Source organism: Lepidothrix coronata, unplaced genomic scaffold (assembly GCF_001604755.1).
Source record: "Lepidothrix coronata isolate B3197 unplaced genomic scaffold, Lepidothrix_coronata-1.0 Scaffold147, whole genome shotgun sequence".
Taxonomy (NCBI): Eukaryota; Metazoa; Chordata; class Aves; order Passeriformes; family Pipridae; genus Lepidothrix; species Lepidothrix coronata.
The window spans coordinates 1,093,035-1,106,906 of NW_016690327.1; the positions used below are offsets into that span (position 1 = coordinate 1,093,035).

The 13,872-nt window shown below is 64.0% G+C and overlaps 1 protein-coding gene across 1 annotated transcript; it reads right to left on the reverse strand.

The window, feature by feature from the left end:
- Positions 1 to 2,403: 2,403 nt before the first annotated feature.
- DLGAP3 (DLG associated protein 3) lies at positions 2,404 to 13,068 on the reverse strand. The gene is made up of 11 exons (XM_017828277.1): positions 11,786 to 13,068; positions 8,028 to 9,108; positions 6,905 to 7,107; positions 6,357 to 6,471; positions 6,005 to 6,239; positions 5,163 to 5,503; positions 4,969 to 5,054; positions 3,729 to 4,153; positions 3,355 to 3,446; positions 3,027 to 3,170; positions 2,404 to 2,642 (listed from the first exon to the last, which is right to left on the reverse strand). Exons 2-11 carry the CDS (start codon positions 9,048 to 9,050, stop codon positions 2,424 to 2,426), a joined length of 2,883 nt encoding a protein of 960 aa, XP_017683766.1. The 5' UTR covers positions 9,051 to 9,108; positions 11,786 to 13,068; the 3' UTR covers positions 2,404 to 2,423.
- Positions 13,069 to 13,872: the final 804 nt, after the last annotated feature.

Here is a 13,872-nt window from a genome sequence, read left to right on the forward strand (position 1 = left end):
GGAGTCACAGGGGAGGAGTCACGGAGGGAGACAAGGGAGTGACACGGGGGGTTGTCACGGAGGGAGAGTCATGGGAAGACACCCACAGGGGTATCACTGGGGGATTCATGGGGGGAGTCATGGTGGGAGACCCACAGTGGGAGTCAGGCCAGGAGTCACAGGGGAAGACATGCAGAGAGATCCACAGGGAGACACCCACGGCAGGAGATGCATGGGGAGAAACACGTGGAGACAACCACAGGGCGAGATCCATGGGAAGGGTCACGGGGCGATACCCACAGGGAGACCCTCGGGGAGAGACTCAGAAAGAGAGAGACCCACTGGGAGAGAGCCATGGGGTGACCCATGCAGGTACCCACAGGGACACCCACGGGGACATCCCCAGGGAAAGAGCCATGGGAAGACACCCATGGGGAGACTCGTGGGAGATCTCCACAGCAAGAACCACAGGGAGACTGTAGACACTCCACAGGAGATCTGCTCCTGCCCCAGCCAGAGCCCCTCTCCCATTCCGTGGACACCCATTTCCCACCCCTCAGACACCTCTCCCACCCCTCAGACAATCCCCGTCCCTCCCCACGGACTCAACGGGACAGGAGACGGGCGAAAGGCGAGCCCGGCGCCGGCCGTGTCCCCGCGGGGAGGCGGCTGCTGGCCCGGAGTAACCAAAGTCATCTTTATTAATTGCGGCGGTTCGTTACAATAAAAAGGGAGCCACGTGTCACGGTCACTGCACGGCGCTGGCCGGGCCGGGGGGCCGGGGGGGCCCTTCCCAGGCACATCCCTAAATCCGAGGTGCAGGGGGAGCGGGGTGGGGAAGGGCTTTGGGTGGCTGAGTGGGCGCTGCCGTCACGGAGGTGTTTAGCACCGAGGGACCCCAGCGAGGCGTCCTCCTGCTTGGCCCCGGCCCCCCCGGCTGCCTCCGGCCCCACCGCCCTGCCCGAGGGCCTGGCGAGGTTTGGCCCCGGATTTTGGGAGCTGCCTGGAACCCACCGGCCCTGCCTTGGGGGTGGCTGGTGATGCTGCGTGGGGCTGCTGGCGTGGCGAGGGACAGGGGTGGGGTCCTTCCCCCTTCTGCCACCAAAAGGGACAGTGGGGGCCACAGGATGCTTGGAGAAGGACTGCAAATGGGGATAAGGACAGGGATGGGGCAGATGCAGCTTCCTGCCCCACCACACTGCTCTGCCCTGCAGGGGACCACCGGGGCACCCCCCACCCTGTTCCAGGCTCTGTGCACAGCGATGGAGGAGCTGGGAGCAGCCACATCCAGGGGTGTCCCTTGGCCCCAGGGGGCACCAGGTACATGACAGCCCCATCTTGGGTTGTCCCATCCTGCAGGGCACCAGGAGCTCGGGGAGAAGGAGTGACCCGCCAGGGGGATCTCTAGCAGCCCCACACTCAAGGGGTGGCTGCTGGCCATGTCCACGCTCCCGTCCCAGCCAGTGGTGCCGAACCCAGCTGTGGTCCCTGGCACCGCAGGTAGGAACGGGCTGCGGGCAGGTCTCCCACTGCTGCCGCCTCGCTCACACACCGGGGAAGGGTCTCCCACCTGCAGCAAGGCACAGGGGGTCTGTGTTCCCTGTCCCTGGCTAGTGCCACACTGCAGAGGTGCTCCCAGACTCCAGGATGGCAGGAGGAAAGGACGGACAGATGAGGGGTGGGCTGAGGGGAAGGAGGGCTGAGCGGGAAGGGGAGAAGCGCGTGGCGATGCTCCGTGCGAGGGAAGCGGGGCGGCTCGCCGTGACCGGGGGGCTCTGCTGCGCTGGTCCGTCCCACCAGGCAGGACACAGCGCTGGTCACGTGTCGTTTCTGGTTTATTCCTTGGGTTATATTTATATATGTATATAGGGGAGGGAGCCCTGTGTCCCCGCCGCACCTGAGCCGCGGGTGGGGGGAGCAGCGAGGGGACCACTTCGTCCCTGCTGAGTCCCAGCGGGGCTGAGAGCAGGGCTGGGGGGCTCTGGCCGAGCAGGGGCTGGGGGTCCATCCCTGCCGCACACCGGGGGATTGCACTGAGTAAAGAGAGGCGGGGGGGGCCTGCCTGCAGCCCCCTCCCCTCCAGCCCGGCGGGGTCGGGCACTGAGGGTCACCTCTCTTTGGGTTGGGATGAAGGGGGGGTGTGCAGAAGGGCTGGGAAGTGGGAAAGGGACAGAGAGCTGGGACACAGCCCCAGGGAGGGTAGAGGGAGGGAGAGCCCCGGACCCCAGGAGAGGCTGGCAGGGGCATGCGGGCGGGGGGCTGGGCAAGGGACGGGGCAGAACCGGGCTTGCGTTCACCCGCCGTCGGATCCACGAAAGGTCTAAGATAGAAAAGAGAGAAGCTGTGAGTGGGGCCAAGAGCTGCCCCAGGGTGTCCCCGCGGCCCCCCATCACAGTGAGCTACGGCCACGCCGTGCAGTCCGGGTAGAAAAGCGGAGGCCGCGGTCACAGCCGGGTCTGTGCCTCGGGGATGTAGATCTCGATGCTGTCCGCGCTCTCGGTGGCCGAGCTCTGGCGGAAGGACGCGGCTCTCTTGGCCGCCAGGAGCCGCTTGCGGGCCTCCTGCCGCTGCCGGTCCACCGAGTCCAGGGAGCGCTCCTTCACAGGGTGCACCTTGGAGCGCGGCGGCTTCTTTGGTATCGGGGGAGGCACCTTCTTCTCCTCCTGCACAGACAACAGGGCCTTCAGGCCGGGACCTGCCGGGACTGGGCATCCCAGCCAGTGCCGGTGAACAGGAGTGCCGTGGGTGCCAAAGCCACGGTGAGGGGCTCCACAGACCCTCCCACATGTGCCCAAGCTGAAAGGCAGGACTGCTCATCCCTTCATCCATCCCGTGCCAGGAGCCTTCCCAGCCCCTTGCAGGTGGCTGGGATACCTCAGTGGGAGAACAGCCCTTCTTTTGCCTCAGTTTTTCCCAGGTCTGTTTTTCCACCGTTTGCTAAAAGCAGTTGCCAGAGGCAGCCCAGCAGTGGTTTGGGTGCAGATGTGTTTGGGGAGGAGGAGGGAGGGAGAAGTGACAGGGACAAGTACCTGTGGCACTGCCCTTACCTTGGGCTCCACAATCTTCCACCCATTGGCCTTGAGCTGCTGGAGCTCTGCAAACTTCATGCTGACATCCTCAATGGAGAGCTGCAGGAGGTCCCAGAAGCCAGCCAGGTCTTGGAAGGTGGGCACAGGGAAAGCATTGGGATCCTGTGGGGACAGAGGGACACAGTGTCATCCATGTCAACCCATGGGACATCCCATCCCCCAGTGCAGGGTGGGGCTCTATGTCCAGCTCTCCTCCATGGTGGTACAAAATCTGTTTTCCACTGGCTGAGGGAATGAGACCCCTGACCCACCACAGCTGACCCCCAGCACCACTGCCCACACTCACCATGTTCTGCTGGCAGAGGCGGTAGAACTGCTGCACCTTCTGGGACATGAGGAGCTGGGCGCTGCCCACTGCACTCCGGATCTTCTCCAGGACTGGGGGGGGAGAGCAGACACTCAGCAATCCTGGGGGGCACAGAGACTCTCCCCTGTGCACTGGGGACCTGCACCCCCAGGGCAGTGGGACAGCACGAGCAGCTCAGACCCCTCCAACACGTGCCACGTCTCCTCCCTCCTCCAGACCCCTCTAGTCCCAGAGGGTTTCCCCACGTGTCTTGCCCTCACCCAACCTCTTCAGCCGTGGCAGAGGAGACGTTTTAAGGGAGGACTGTGACTGTGCCCCCCAGCCCTACAGGACCCTACAGCCCCCTGACTCACTCTCCTCGGGCAGGTCATAGTCCTCGGCCTCCCTCTCCATCTGCTGGCACCAGCCTTCCATCTTCTCCACCTCTGCCTGCAGCAGTTTGATGAACCACTCCCCGTCTCGGTGGCAGGGGGAGGCGCGGCCGGAGTCGGGGAGGCTGCGGGAGCCCCGCTCGATCCAGGCGTCCCGCCGGGGCACCTCCACCGTGTCGTACTGCAGCTGGTAATCCTCCCGGTACGCCCACTGCCCCTGCGTGTGCACCGTCTTGTACACGGCGTACTGCCGGCCCGACTCGGGCTCCGAGGAGTGCCGCTGGAACGGCCGCCCGAACTGCAGGGCCTTGTCCTCGGTGGCCACGGCCAGGCCGGTGAAGCCCTCCAGCTCCAGGTCGGCCTGCACACCCGCCGTCACGCTGTTGGAGCGCTTGAAGCGCGCTCGCCTGTGGAGAGCGAGAGTGGGTGGGGACCCTCACGGCCACAGGGGACCCTCACAGCCACAGGGGACCCTCACAGCCATGGGGGACCCTCACGGCCACGGGGGACCCTCACAGACACAGGGGACCCTCACAGCCACGGGGGACCCTCACAGCCACAGGGGACATCCCCACTGTCCCATTCCCTCGCTGGGTACTGCAGTGGGCAGGAGCAGGGTGAGGGATGCCCACACGCAGGATGGGGCTGGGGATGCCAGTCTGGATCCCGGAGCGCTCAAGGCCCCTGGGGACAACCCGGAGCAGCTGCAACCCGCCAGTCCCTCATCTCCCCTGCTCTTAGCCCGTTTCCATGGCTACCGGCGCTGGACCGAGGATGGAGAGGAGCCTGCACTGCACGGGCTGCGTGGGCACAATGCCTGAGCTCCGCTCCCGCAGGCCGTGCAGGTCCTGGCACACCTGGCATTCCCACCCCAGCCAAAATGTCAGGGTTAGCTGAAGAATCACCCACAGGTTCATCTGCACCTGGCCCAGGCTCAAAACCCAGGGCTGAGCCCAACAGAGGAGACCCAGCACAGGGTGGGAACAAGGCAGACCCTTCCCTGGGCACCAGCAAGGGCAAAAGGGAGGTCAGATTCTGCCCCAGATAGGGGCAGCTGGTGTGGGATGGGGACGGTGCTGAGGTCTGGGGGTCTCAGCCAGAGGAGAGAGGGAAAAGATGCTGCGGGGCACTGGTGGTATGTGGAGCTCAGGAAGCCCCTGGGGACCCAATGCCCCTGTGCAGTGAGTGTGGCAGGTCTCAGCCCAGTCCAGCCATGCGGTACCTTTTGTCCTCCTCCACCTGCACCCCGATGGAGTGGAACTCCCTCTGGCTCCGGCTCTCCGTGTCCGAGTCGGAGGCGGCCTCAACCTGGCAAGGAGCAGAGGGAGAGCGCTGGAGGGCAGCCCCGGGTGCAGCCCCGAGGCTCAGCATCGCCCACACCAGCTCGGGCAGCCCATGGGGACGAGCGGAGCCCACCTGGACGCCGATGGACGGGCGCCACTTGCGCTGCCTTGCCAAGCTCCGCAGCTCCTCCCGGCCGGGGATGGCCTTGATGATGAGGGTGGAGGGCTTGGGAGCGGAGCGGGGCTGCACCGGGGGCAGGTCCAGGGCCACGGCCGTCACCTTGGAGCTCTCCAGGCTCTCGGCAGAGTTGCAGCGGGCCTTGGCGTCTTTGGACCAGGCGGGGCCGCGGGAAACTTCGCTGGGCAGGTAACTCTCGTGGGTGGACTCGGTGCTGCTCTGCGCCGTGACAGAGATGAGGGGTTTGGCTTTGGTTCCTGGAGGGATGGGAGGTGGAGCTTTTCTGTAACTGAAGGCTGTTGTGGGAGAGGCGCAGGATGAAAAGGTACGTGAAAACACAGACACTTGCTCATTTTCCACCACGAACAGGGGCCCTGGGGAATGGTGCCCGCCCCGGGGAATGGTGCCCACCTCCTCCCACAGCACAGGGCTCTCAGCCCCATAGGGTTTGCCCCTCAGCCAGCTGAGGCTGGAGCTCAGAGGGGCTGTTTGGCCAGTTTTTGGGATCAGAAACCACCCCAGACCCACACTAGCCACACTACTGCAGCACCCAGCAAGGGGCAGAGGTGGGGACAGAAATGGAGGGAAGGAGGGGATGGTAAACGGGAGCTGGGGACACTGAGCAGCCCCCTGACTGGGACTGAGCCACAGGCAGGATGCTCACGCCCTGTGCCGTGGGCCGGAGGGGACCAGGGAGGGGAGGGCAGCAGCAGCCCTTGGCAGGTGCCCGGGCGAGCAGGCGGGGAGATGTGGGAGTCCCTCACGCGGCCGACCCCACACCACCCCCCGGGACTCACAAGTGCTGGGCTTCAGGATGCTGCTGGTGATGGGCGGCCCCGGCGGGGCCGACATGGAGAAGAGCGAGAGGCAGTCGTCGTCCTGGGAGCATCCCGCCTGGATGGCCCGCAGGTAGCTGTGGCTCCGCATGCGGAAGCAGCCGGGCAGGTCCAGCGCCTCCACGGCCTGCGACTCCACCTCGCCGAAAACCGACTCGCACACGGCCTCAAACTGGTGGTTGAGCTCGTCGTTGATCTGGGGAGAGTGGCAGGTGAGGCTGGGGGTGGCGAGCCGGGGCAGGAGGTGCTCAGAGGGACATCCACCACCCTCCTGCCCGATCCTGCCCTGCAGCACCCGTGCCACAGGACCTACCTGGCCGGTGGTGAAGGAGCGCCCGTAGCTCTGTCCCCGCGGGAGCATTCGCGGTGGCGTGCAGCAGCTGGGACAGTTACAGATATATGAATCAGAATAGTGCCTACTTGCAAACCTAATGAGAGACAGTGGGAATAGAAGGGATCGCACCAAAAGCAACACATTCCAGCAGAGCACTTGGAAACGCAGCTGCAGAGATGCTCCCGCCGGCCACCGCTGCCGTCCCCGCTCCTACCTGCCCCAAAAACTGTCGCCCACTGAGACCGGAGCACATCCCAGTCAGCCCCCTTTGAACATGCCTCTTCTCCCCACTCTCTGCACGTGGCTGCAGCAGCAGGTCCCCCCCGAAGCCCAGCACAGCCACGTCCCCCGCAGTGCCCTGACACAGCGCAGACAGGGCTCGGTGTTGCCGCACTGGGGAGTGTGGCCGTGAGCGGGGACGGTGCCGTGAGCAGGGACGATGCCACTCATCCTCCCAGGGAGCCCCAGCCTGTGGCCCCGCTGCTGCCCGCAGTGCTGGGACGGGGCCGGGAGGTGACAGCCCTTACTTGGTCCTGGCCTGGTCGGCGCTGGAGGAGCGGCGGTAGCTGTCTCGCCGCGTGGCCGCCCTGGGCAGCACTTTGGCGCTGATGTCCGAGTCGGCGCTGTCCTCGTCGCCCATGGCCTTGATGTAGCTGCCGCTGCGCATCCGCCGGCACGGGATCTCCCCGTCCTTGCCCGCTGGGTACCCGCTCCACTCGTCCTGCGGCACCTGGAGCAGGAGGCGAGTGTGGGAGGACGCCGTGGCCGGGGTCCCGCAGGCAGGACACAGAGCCGAGCCAAATGCCGGCCCACGCCCATCCCAAATCCAGTACGTGTGCCCAGCTCCCCTGCCCTCCCCACATACCCCAGAGCCGCAGGGACAGACCCTGGGGGCTCTGACCACCTGGTAAGGCCCCTAAATCCAGGAGAGGTGATCCCTCCTAACAGCCACAGCTCCCCATTCCCAAAACACGGGGCAGTGCAGCAGCTCCCACCTCGCGGCCCCTCTGGCGGGAGCGCCTGGGCCAAATCCCACCCATGCCAGCGCAGCGCCCGCCTGACGTAGCAGGCACCAGTCCTGCCACGTGCCACTGACGCCAGCGCCACCAGCACCACGGGGTCCTTACTAGGCTGTGACAGGGGGATGGTGTCCCCCGGGGCCCATGGGGAGGGCAGTGGGGCCGGCACCCTGCCCTGATGCCCCCATTGCTGGCGGAGACAGGCCCTGGCCACCCCCACCCCCAGCCCGCACGGCATTGCTGCTCCCTGTCTCCTTCCCCCAGGAAAGGGAGAGAAGAGTTAATTAGTTTTTAATTGGAAGGGGGGTGACCTAGAAGGGTGACAAGGCAGGCGGTGGCACCCAGCCAGGCTCGTAGGCAAGATAAAAGCCATGAGGAGCGAGCGGGCACAGGGTTGCTGGTGGCCCCGAGCTGACAGAGCTGGTCTGACCCCAAATCCAGCCTGCGCGGGGCAGGAGGCAGCAGATGGGCTTCAAGGGGACAGCGGGGACCGGCGCGGGACACTGGGGGATGGGACACAGGCGCCAGGGACGTGGAGCAGAGCTGGAGCATCCCCACAGCATCCTGAGCTGTCCCAGCTCGCCCCAAGGCACCATCAGCCACAGTCCCCTCACCCTGCCTGGCCCCTCACCTGCAGGTACTGGTATGCTCGGTCTTTGGCCTTTGCTTCCTGAAGCATCAAGGTCTTCTCGGTGCCACCAGCACTGGGATAGGCTTCCCGGGCCTGGCTGACGGTCATGGTGTGCCAGGCACTCCTCTTGAGCGTCTGGCCGTCCAGAGACATGGACATGCCGGCACAGGCCAGGCATTTTCCTTCCCCGCCGCCCTTTAGACTCTTCAAGGTCAAGTCTCTGAAGGCACTTTCGGGAGCGTCCACGCAGTACTGGGTGCCCTGGTCGGCGGCGTGCCGGCCCGACACCATGTAGCTGCTGTCGCTGTCCAGGTTGTCGTCGGAGCTCCACCAGCCCAACATCTTGGACCGGTGCCGGGAGTCCACCTTACGGTCCTTGCTCTTGCTGCGCTTGCCGTGGCGGGACTGGTGGTGGTGGTGGTGATGGTGGTGGTGGTGGTGGTGGTGGTAGCCGTCCCCGCGGCCGTCCATCTTGGCGCCGTTGTAGTCCCGCTTGGCCGGCGCCTCCAGGGAGTGGGACTTGGCGAAGAGCTTCTGGACGGAGTGGACGAGGTGGCGGATGCGGCTGGGGCTCTCGCTGCGGGGCTCGGCGCCGCCGGCCCGCGGGTACTGCAGCGTGTGGAAGCCGTCGTGGTGCAGCGGCAGCTGCTTCTCGAACTGGTCCAGCAGCGTGGGGGGCAGGCGGTTGATCTTGCTGGCGGGGTGGGCGGTCGCCATGCATTCGTCGCAGGAGTCGTAGGGCTGCTGCGCGTGGTGCATCCTCGGGAAGGTGCTGCTGGCGCTGGCAGAGGGCGGCTCGCTCAGGGGCCCGCCCGGGCACTCGCTGGCCGCGCCGGGGCTCCGCGCCGGGCAGTGGGGATGCTCCAGGGAACACGGCTCGCTGGGGCTGAGCAGGTAGGGCGGCCGGCCCTCGGGGCCGTGCGGGATGTAGTCGGCGGGATGCTGGCAGTCCTCTGGGATGCAGCGGCAGCGGTGGCCGGAGGAGGGCTGTGTCTGGCTACGCTCCCCATGGTAGCCCTTCATGGTGTCAGCATCCTCCCCGTAGCCTCGGCATCCTGCAGGGATGCCCCTGCGGGCTCACCTGTGGGGACAGGGACAGGCACAGTGTGAAGCTCCCCTCTGTGCCCCACCACAAGCAAAACATTGGGGCTGGCCCAAAGGAACGAACTGAGTTGACTGAGAAGGTCCCAGGGTGGGATTCGGCCCTGGCTGAGCCCCTGTGAAGTGCCAGAATCATGGGGCGAGGCGGGCACGGTGCTGGGGGTCAGCACCCAGGGTTACCCCCAGCTCAGCTGCTCGGAGGGGGCAGAGGGAAGGAGAAGGCACTGCCGGCAGCGATGCAGGCAGCAGGGCCTGCAGACGGTGAGGAAGGACACGCTGCCATCAGCAGATCCTTGTTTTCTTCTCCAACACCAAATATTGTGAAGTGTTTCTCCGTTAGGAAAACGGTTCTGGCTGAGCTTTTCAGCCGCCGCGATTCACAGCCCCGCTAATGAGCTGCCGCGGGGCGCGGGGGGGCCAAGCTCCGATGGCTCCACCCGGCCCGTCCTCCCCGCACGGAGCACCCAACGGCAGGTGGAGACCCACAGCCCCGACCCCCCTACCTGCCAGTCCCCCCGGACAGGGGGCCAGGAGCAGAGGTGGCTGTGCTGTGTGTGGGGCAGCCCCACACTGAGACAGGAGGAGGGGTGGCACCGAGCCAGGCTGAGCCCGTGCCAGCCGCCGGAGCCGCCTGCACCCGTGGAGGTTTGTGTTCCTTACGGTCCCTCAAAGGCTCTGCCTTTGGTTTGACTGTAAATGAGGAAATTACTTATTCTCCAGAGCATCTCGGCTAATTAGCAGGCATCGTTAGTGCTCTTGTTATCATATTTGGGCAGGGTGCTGTGGGCAGCATGTCTCTGAGACTGGCTGCAGGGCAAGGTGACTGTGGGACATTCCCTGCGGCACGTGGGGTGTGTTGGACCACGGGGACGGGAAACGAGGGACACTGGGAGGGTCAGGGCTGTGAGGGAGGGGATTGTGTTCCTGGAGGAGCCCCAGAAGACAGAGCAGCTGGGGGTCCCCAGGGAATGTGGGGATGAGCAGTGATGGCACGTTGGCTGTGAGGAGCAGACAGGGCCCTACTAAGCCACTGCCACCACCTTCCTTCCCGGCTTCGGGGCTGGATGGCTCCATCCTGCACCGCTCCCCACCCTCACCACTGTGCTCCTGCTCTAACGAGGCTCCCTAATTGCTGTGTCTGAAGGGAAGGATGTGCAGCTGGTACAGAAGATGCCTCTCCCCTCCCGGGAGAGCTGCTGCGAGGAGCGGGAGCAGCAGGGTGGGATGGAGCTGCCTCCCTGCCTGGGGATGGAGCAGCAGGATGGATGGATGGACGGATGGACGGACGGACAGACAGACAGACAGGCTCCCAGCCCGGCTCTGCCTGCGCGGGCTGAGCTATCATCTCCTGCTCGGGGAGGGAACTCTCAGCTGATCCAAATATTGTTGCTGCAGCGGGAAGAAGAAGTCAAAATAGCTGCGGAGCCCGTCACCACGAGCCTGCCGGGCTTTTGTGCTCGGCAGGTGCAGGAATTCAGCAGCGCCGGAACCCGCCGGCGAGGCAGCGCCGCGGCTCCCCCGCAGCTGCCGAGCGATGGCAGCAGATGGGGCCGTGCCATGGCGAGGGATGTACTCCCAGCTCACCATGGCAGAGCCGTGCCAGCACCTGTGTCCCGCCCAGGGACCAGCCGGTCCCCCCGTGGGCACCCTGGGGGTGGGGAAGGGCTCAGGAGAGATCCTGTGGGGCTCAGCACAGGCAGCACAGCCGGGATCCCCGTCCCTATGTCCCGGTGGGGATGGTCACACACAGAGGATGGGAGAAGCTGCCGAGCCTGCTCCTCTGCTCTGTCCCAGGTGGGCACTGTGGGCAGGAAGCTGGCACATGGAGCTGGGGGAGCTGGACAGAGCGTGACTCGTGGGCTGGTGGCTGAGAGCTGGAGCTGTGTCTCACCAAAGGCTGTTCCACTGCTCAGCCCTCAGGATGGAAGGATTTGTGCCACCAAACCACAGACTCAAATCAGGGGGGAAATACCCAGCCTGGCTGAATTTTGTGCCATTTAACACCAGGGTAATTACCACCAGTGGGAACCTACCGCCCACACGATTATGTGCTAGGATAAACTGGAAGAGCATAATTACCATTACAAATAACTCACTCCTTGCCTTTATTGCTTCCAGAGCCTCAAGGAACTCCCCCCGGCCACTCCTCATTGCCACCCTCCCTCTGAAATCTCTTCCTGCCCAAGGGTCAGCACAGGGAGGACAGGGGCTTGTAGTCCCCTGTGCTCTGAGCCACCCCAAAATTCAGCCTCCTGCTTAATTTCCCATAGGAGCACTTGGCAGAGGCGGTTCCACTTCCCGGCATCCACCCCATGAGATCCCTGCCTTGGAGGCAGCTCTGTGCCAAGGCCCAGGGCTTGTGGGGATTCAGGGCAGCCCCAGCAGGAGCTGGAGCTTCCCTTGGACCCTGTGGCACCCAAGCTCCCTCCAGCTCTGAGACCACCAGTGGGGAGGTGACGGGACAGCAAATCCCCACCACGGTGTCTGGGCCTGGGGAACTGCCCTGGTACAGGGTAAGACTGGGTTTTCCAAGATCTCCGGGTCCAACCCCGAGAGCTGGGGTTGATGGCCCCGCACTCGGGGGGTCCTGGCCCCCCGCCCTTCCCAAGCAGCCCCTGGCGGGGGCAGCACGTGTGGGGTCCTGGCACGGCACTCACCGCCCGGCGCTCAGGGGGATGCTGTCCTCATGGCCCCGGCCGGCAGCGGCTCCTCCACGCTGGTTCTCCCGGGGGCAGCAGGCTCTGGGGGAGGAACATGAGGGGGGTGAAGCCCAGGGAGGAAGAGCCAGGATATCCCTCCCCAAAACCTCCCCTGACCCACCTCCCTGTGTGTTTTTTATCAGCCCAGCCTTCCCTCCTCCCCTGAGGCCGCCCCACACCAGTGCTGCCTGTACCAGCAGTGACAGGGACAGCTCTGCACGGCCACGGCCACGTGTTTCACCCAGTTTAGCCCAAAAACCATCCCCGGCCCCATCCTGTTATGCAATTCCCTGCCAGCGGGTGCCGGAGCCGGCCCAGCGGCCACCTCGCCATCGACTTTGATTTGCTCCAGATCCGGCCTCACACTCCACAAAACCTCCTCCCGCCACCCCTTTGCCTTCCAGCGTCAGCAAAGGGAGGTTTTTTCCCAGCCTCCAGCCCAGGAGAGGCGCGAGCTCGGCCCGTTCTGCTCGACAAATTAGCGCCAGGTTCTGCCAGCGCGGGTCCTGCTGGGGACCGGTATGGCTTCGGGATGAAAGCAGGAGAGAACAAACACGCAGCGTGAGCGCCCGGCACCACGAGCTGGAGCCTGGGAAAAAAATAAAATAAAGTGCTTTTCCCACTTAGGGGCTGAACAAATTTGATCTACGGTCGTCGGAAGAAAATAAATATATGGAATACTGCCAGGTCGCTTTCCACCACGCTTTTAATCTATTTGCTCTTTCCCAATTCATTGTAAGTGAGCAGGATTGTGGAAAGCAAACATTTTATTTTATTACTAATTGCTCTGTTATTTTATGAGGCTGAATTAGTGAAATTTGCTCAGCCTGGAGGAAAAGAAAAGAGGGGCTTAGTAAGAGATCAGCTAATTTAGCACAGAAAGGGGAAAGGAAAGGGGAAGGGGAAAGGAAAGGGAAAAAGAGAAAGGGGAGGAAGAAAGTGGAAAGGGGAAGAGGAAAGAGGAAAAGTGAAAGAGGAAAGGAGTGTGAGCAAGATGCAAATACCAGAGTGAATGTGCTCAATGCAATCAGGAAATCAAACCCAGTCACTGTTAATAAAAGAAAACAGAGTGGCTGCAGGGGGGCACTGCCCAAAGAGGGCTGTGAGGGGCAGGATCCAACTGGGCACTGCTGGAAAAAAGGGATGAGGCAAGATTTTTAAAAAGTCATGAGAGACAAACAGCAGCTGAAGAATTGCAAATGTGAGCGGAGGAAGAAATGTTTGCTGAGGCCACTGAGAAGGGCCAGCAGCGCTGTGCTGCCCCACACAGCTGCCCTACACCCCGACAGAGCTGGGGGGCTCTGGCACCCCGAGCCAGGGGCATCTCCCCTGGCTCAGCCCTGCCCTGGCACATCCCTCCTCACTGAGCACAGGGGCTTCCCAGCACCAGACCCAACCCCACAGTGTCCCAGGGCTCCCACTGGCAGGCCGAGGACAGGCCGTTCAACGGGCCGGGCACGTTATTAAGCACATGATTAATTCTGGCACCAGCCCCAGCTGCCTGACAGCTCCTTCTCAGGGCTGGGAGAGCGAGCGTGAGAGGTGCTGCCTCTGCTGATGCAGCGGTTGGTGGGATGAGAAATCCTGCAATGCAGCACTGCTTCTTAATGAGCCATTTGTCTTTGAGTCTTCTTCACTCATTACCATGCCGGGAGAGGGATGGGAGTCGCCCCAAGTCCCCATCTGAGCAATTACTCGTGGAGCAGAGCGAGGAAATACGGCCACGGCGCTCCCAGCTGCCAGGGATCCCGGCCTGGCCGCCAGCACTGGGACTCCCCAGCACAACGCCAGTGCCTCTGGCTGCTGCCACCACGGGGGGAGCAGGACCCCCTGCCCAGCACACACAGCCCAGAGTGACCCACTGGGACACCCTGGTCCCCAGAGCTGATTCCCTGGGACAGGAGCCACGCTGCTCCAACAGGCTGTGTGAGGGAGCTGGAGCATCCTGGGAGCTGGCAAGGCAAAGCCAGCAGAAGTTGGCTGAGAAGGAAAGAGGTGGCACAGGGAATGGGCTGTGGCAGCATCCCCACGTGGGTGCAGGCAGG

What these genes read in the sequence shown, in the direction of transcription:
- DLGAP3 (XM_017828277.1), bottom strand. Translation starts at nt 9,050, where the DNA reads ATGAAGGGCTACCATGGGGAGCGTAGCCAGACACAGCCCTCCTCCGGC. An exon ending in CATCCTGAAGCCCAGCACTT is followed by an intron (nt 5,504 to 6,004) that starts GTGAGTCCCGGG and finishes CTCCCACAACAG; the next exon opens with CCTTCAGTTACAGAAAAGCT. An exon ending in CAGGTGGAGGAGGACAAAAG is followed by an intron (nt 4,154 to 4,968) that starts GTACCGCATGGC and finishes CGCTCTCCACAG; the next exon opens with GCGAGCGCGCTTCAAGCGCT.